Genomic DNA, 6,054 nt, shown 5'->3' on the forward strand with positions numbered 1-6,054 from the left:
AAAATTGCAAAATCAACAACTACGAAATGGCAGATCTGTGACTTGCAGAATTTAACTCAAAATAATGGATTTTAGTAAACAGATGGCAGATATGTGACCTGAATTTAGGCTAAAATAACGCATTTTATTTAGCCCGTCGAAATTCGCAAATTCAGCAATTACTTGTGAAGAAATGGCGGAGGTGTGACTGACATATTTTGAGAAAAAGAAGGAAAACCCACCAAATTTGAAGCCAGTCTGACATATATATCACTCTCTTCCTATAAATTGAGAGCATCCTCTGCATTGCATTATCTGGATATGCAGCAGGCTTTCGTCTTTTCATCCTCTTGTGTCCGAACATAATACATATTGATTATTTTTCGATTCTACACATACTTCATTTGGGTAAGAGCAGCTTCCATGGCTTCCGCTAGCAGGCTGTTTGTCATATATTTTGTGACGATACTTGTTGTACAGGTAACAAGTGTTTTTCCCTATGTGTTGACACGCCATTCCTGTTTAAATTTTATATTTTTATGATTTTTCCTGTTAATATAATTCTCTGTTAGTCACAAAACATCAAAACATCATGGAAAATTTTAAGAGTTAATATTAGAAAGTGAGATAATTTTAATACTTTTTCAATAAAATTAAACTAACTTCCATTTTTCATTTTTTAACTAACTTCCATTTTTTACCCATATAATTATTCTCTGCCAATAAAAAAACATAAAACATTTATATGAAAAGAGAAAAAAAAAGCCCTTCCATGATACATGATAGATTACTGTTAGATTATTGTTGATGATATACTTCTCTGTTAGTCAGAAAATATACATATGAGAAAAAGGAGCCATATCATCCCCATGATAATATTATCATTCCTATTACATAGGGAGGGAGTTATAATTTAACACTGTTGTCTCCTCGTCTCAATTTCTTCAAAATTGATACTTCAAATATTAAATATTTATACACTTTTCATTGCTTGGCTTTGAGCTTGAAGGATAGTGGTTGAAAATAGGTTACGGTAACCTAATTGCTTGATTCGATATTTTTTTTTTCGATTGCTGGGGACTATTTGTGACATCTAACTAACCAATAAAGCAATATATTGACTTTTCTCCCTGTTCATATATTAATATGCAATACAAACATTCTCTCTCTGTTTTAAATTTTAAGTTTAATGTCATATCATAATATAGCACCAAATTTTATATATATACATATATATATATACCAATTTTCTTTTTACTTTCATACAAATATTCAAGTTTCTGTGATCTTTAACGAATTAAAGAAAATTTTTTACTTTCATACAAATATTCAAGTTTCTGTGAACTTTAACGAATTAAAGAAATTTTTTTGGTAAAAATTATATTAAAATTTTTTTTAGCTTCCTTAGAACAAGTGCGGTTCATCATCAGAATCAAATGAAAAAACAAACTTAATTTTTTTGTGAAAACTAATAAAAAACAAACTTAATTAACTACCTTGAAATTCAACTCATTAATAATCTATTTAGTTATCTTCAGAGTCCCAATTGTTCAATTCTTTTTTTGTTTTTTAAATCTGAAAGCAGGATATACCTGATTAGCCTTGGTTATTAACTCATTGGTGATTCTTAAACAGAGCTATGTACAAATTGCTGAGATTGGAGCTTCCACAGCAGTTGCGGTGAGTATAAATGCAGCGCTGATTAAGTTATCACATTGATATTATTCATTCATAGGTGGAATTCTATTCATAGATTATTAATAGAAGTAGGTGGCCCAATTTTACATATACTGAACTAATCATACTGTCATTTCCCTTTCCTGTGGTGCCAGTTGCAAGAAAGCGAGATTAACAGGAGGGTCCCGAAGACCATAGGTATAATATGTTCTAAATGCCATTCGTTGCAATGTCAATAATTGTTATTGCTGCTGCTGTCAATAATTGTTATTATCGTCATCTATTCATTTGAATTTTGGTTGTTACTCTACTGCTCCTTCCTTTCTTAACATCAGTTCAACGTTCAGTTTGAACATCACTTGTTATTCTTAACATCAGTTCACCGTTCAATCTGGACATAATTTGTTATTGTTGGTCTCGATTCAATATTTTCTTGTACTGAATTCAAAGCTTATTTTAACATCAAGGTTACTATTCATGTTAGAGTGGTTTTAGTATTAAAAAATTATCTTGCTATTGAAATATGATATTTTTTTCTATAAAAATTACATTAAAAAAATGTATGTTTATCAGTTTCGACTCATTTAATGTGATTATTCAAGATATGAATCACAGAAATTTGAATTCGAAAATCTTTTGATAAATTTAAATATGAATCACATAAACTTGAATTCCAAAAATCTTTTGATATATGAATCACATAATCTTGAATTCGAAAATATTTTGATAAATTTGAACCTCATCTTGAGAGTTTTGTTTGACGCAGATTGCAATGCAGCTTGTGAAAGAAGATGCGCGAAGGCATCCCGCCATAAAATGTGTTTAAGAGCTTGCGGTACATGCTGTGCGAGGTGCAATTGTGTTCCTCCCGGTACATCTGGAAACGAGGATACATGCCCCTGCTATGCCACCCTAACAACACATGGCCAGAGACACAAATGCCCTTGAGAATACGATATATGCGTGCATTATATTTATGTAGTGATATATACGTATGTTATATTATATTTGTGATCTGACCGTGAAACATTCTGATATTAGTTGGTATTATAGGTATTTATACATGGAAATATATAAATGTATACAAATAAATGTATCCCATGCTTTGATGAGCGTGGCAGATGCATATTCAGTTTATCTCAGTCGTAAAATGTATTGTCAGTGTCATAGATATTGAATAAGATATATAATCATCTGATGCATTTGTATACTCTTTTTTCCATGAATAAGTGGTTATTATTTCAGGGATGGGTACTACAAATATTGGATTAGGTACTACAAAGGTTGGAAAATTGCAGCTGAAAAATACAGTAGGTAGGACCAATTGCAAATACATTTTATGGAATTTAAATGGTTTGAACCTACCAGGAAAAATGATTTTTCAAGTAATTATCATTTGTGATATTGACCATTCAACGTTTTTAAGGTTATGAAATTCATGGGTGTTTGCAAATAATACAATACTTGAAGATGAGATTGGAAAGGAACAAGTCCGATGCTGGAAATGGTATTTCATTTTCAGAAGAGTATTTAATTTTGTTTTTAATTTTTAGGTAGTTCAGCTTAGTTAATAAATCACTCTCATTTATAATTTTCTAGATGATTATAAATGATTTTCTAACTTTGAAATGTTACTTTAACTATGATAGATTTTAGATTTTAACTTTTATTTATTATAGGGAATCATTTTGTGGATATATAATTAGAAGAATATAATTTTTACAATAAATTAAAAAAATTATAAATTTACTTAAAATATATATAAAATTTAAGATAAATTCAATTTATAATTGAGTATATCATAAAGTTACTGGATTATTTTCATGTGACTGGAAAAATATTTTTCCACACAATAATAAAATAATTCATATATGTTTAATTCATTTGGTATATTATTATACACATCTTCATTTGGTATATTATTATACACATTTTTATCAATGTGAGGGAAAATGTTCACTATTAATATACATTCAAATTATTTAAGTATAGCATAACTAATATTTTTAATGGTAAAACACTTTTCATTATTTTTTTAATATGTTTTTCTAATTTTAATTTTAATTTTTTTTTTATATTTATTATTTTATATCATTTTCAAAATTATTATTATTGAAAATCAGTTTACATAATTTTTTAACAAATATTAAATAAAATAAATATATATTTATAAAAAATGTACAATAAAATTATTCATTTTGTTCATTGATTATAAATGTTTTAACATTTATAAAGTTACTTAGAATTAATGTGATCTCACTAAATTTTAATAATTATAAATAATTCCTTAAATATTTGCCACTAATATATTTCCTTCTATAGATATACTTGTTTTAGTGGAGGGACTATACATTACCTTATTATTTTCTTGAAATGGATTTTAATGAAGAGAATGTTGAGATGCCAAAAGATATGGTATTAAATTATTCAATATATTATTCACAATAAGCATTGGATCCTTTGAACCATGGCTCATTATGCATTTTCTCAATAAGGATATATTATTAGAGGAAATATGACAAACATAGGAAACCTAGCGATGCATTTATTGGATCTTTTATAGTGAATTTATAGATCTATAGTCTAAAAAGTAGATATGGATAACAAAGGAAGCTTTGGTGGCAACAATAATGGTTGTGAGAATATCTCTAAACTAGGCAATCTTACACACTTTGAGTACCATGACATAGAGGCACAAGTCAACCAATGCATAAATAAGAATGACCATTGACCTTTTTTTATTGTAATCATCAATACCTTGCACATCATTTTTTGCTTACCTTAGGCCTTCATTACATGACTTACATAGTCATGAAAATGACCTTTAATGAAGGATGTATACCATCATTGATAAAATTGGAAGTGAAAACAAGAAAATTCCCTCTTTAGCCAAGGGATTTTTCAACATCACCTTTATAGTTGAAGGAAGTTGGAATTGCTTGTTATTGTTTCAATCAAATTGTTGTGCCTATTAATTACATTGGATTTATAGGGTGTACTAAGGATGACCATGTACTCAAAAAATATAGGAAGTTCCAAAATGTTGAGGCTACAGAGAAGGTATTCCCTCAACAAAGGTGTGAATATGACGAGCCTAATAGCTCATAATGTGTAATGTATAAAATTTCTTCAAAATTATTATTGTGTAGGTTTGTAGTATCATTTTATATTTGTGATGACTTTTTTTCTCCCATTTTTAATAAATTTTCAAATATCCTATTGCTAAAATAAGAGTGATGGTAAAAGAAAATAGTGTTCTACATTTCAAAGCATAGGCACATTGAAAAAGAATTTTAAATATTATCATATTTGACCTATTGGAGAATATCCTTATGCAATAATGTGTTATAACATATAGAAAATCCTAAAAAAGGGATGCTTTACCATGAAAGAAGAAACATAAATTAAATTCATCATCCATGGTGTCATGCTAAAGAGAAATCTAACCAAAATTGGCCTAAATATGACTGTGTATATTTTCTCATTAGCTTAATGATGTGAAATATTACTTGACAAAATAAGCACAAAACATACATTATATAGTGAAACCTTCACATTAACCAAATTGAGAAACAATATTATTTTTGTGTGCATGTGAAGAGATTCTCTTTCACATGAAATGTTACTTTCAAATCTAATGCATTGATATTTCCATATATACTCATCCCACCTCAATACACACATATGTATATGATGCAAGAGCATCCAACTTCCAATTTAAATAGCTTTGACTAAGACCTAAGAGTCCTTCATTTACTAAAGTAGTTGGTTATCTAATTGTAGATTATTTGTAATTTTCTATATTTTTAAGAAAATTGTAATCTTAATGTAATTGGTATGGATTGAGATCTTTTTCTTAAAAAAATTGTAATATTAATGTAATTGGTATGGAATGAGATCTTTTTGTAGGAAAAAGTATCGGGAGGTTGAGCCAATTAGAGAGATATTGGGATATGATAGATTTATTGAGAGGATTTTTTTAGACCTAGAGGATCCTTGAGAACTTATTAGTTGAGTGGAGTTCGTGATTTTTTTATATTTTGTAATTCGAAAAAGCATTCGAGAGGAGCAATCAAGAACAAAGGAGAATATGAAGGATTTGAGGCCAGGCCACGCGGAAAAGAAGGACCAATTCATTGTAAATCAAGATCATAGGCTGATCTGTAATTAATTTATTATCGAAAATTAATGAAAGAAAACCCTATGTTTCCAATATGAGTAGAACCTCTTTTCATGTTTAGTAATCTTGCTATATTATTGAAAATGATCCTTATGTTGTAGCAGGAAAGAGTGTTACATAACTCATTGGATGTAGTAGAGCTTAGGAGGAAATGCGTTTTAGGAGGAAAGTGCAGCGGAAGCAGAGGAATTCAAGAATTGTGAGGAATCATTGTGTGC

At 28.8% G+C, this 6,054-nt stretch overlaps 1 protein-coding gene across 1 annotated transcript; it reads left to right on the forward strand.

Moving 5' to 3' along the window:
* The first annotated feature begins 402 nt into the window (after positions 1-402).
* LOC149212929 (cypmaclein-like) lies at positions 403-2,604 on the forward strand. Its single transcript, XM_089390688.1, has 4 exons — positions 403-459; positions 1,615-1,659; positions 1,812-1,854; positions 2,423-2,604. Exons 1-4 carry the CDS (start codon positions 403-405, stop codon positions 2,602-2,604), a joined length of 327 nt encoding a protein of 108 aa, XP_089246814.1.
* Positions 2,605-6,054: the final 3,450 nt, after the last annotated feature.

This window comes from Pinus tabuliformis, chromosome 1_1 (genome assembly GCF_031772625.1).
Source record: "Pinus tabuliformis cultivar Carrire ecotype Pingquan chromosome 1_1, CPIR1, whole genome shotgun sequence".
NCBI classification, from domain to species: domain Eukaryota; kingdom Viridiplantae; phylum Streptophyta; class Pinopsida; order Pinales; family Pinaceae; genus Pinus; species Pinus tabuliformis.

Excerpts from the sequence above, each read along its gene's own strand:
- LOC149212929 (XM_089390688.1), top strand. The coding sequence starts at position 403 with ATGGCTTCCGCTAGCAGGCTGTTTGTCATATATTTTGTGACGATACTT. Across the intron at positions 460-1,614 it reads TGACGATACTTGTTGTACAG|AGCTATGTACAAATTGCTGA; the intron begins GTAACAAGTGTT and ends ATTCTTAAACAG. Across the intron at positions 1,855-2,422 it reads GAGGGTCCCGAAGACCATAG|ATTGCAATGCAGCTTGTGAA; the intron begins GTATAATATGTT and ends TGTTTGACGCAG.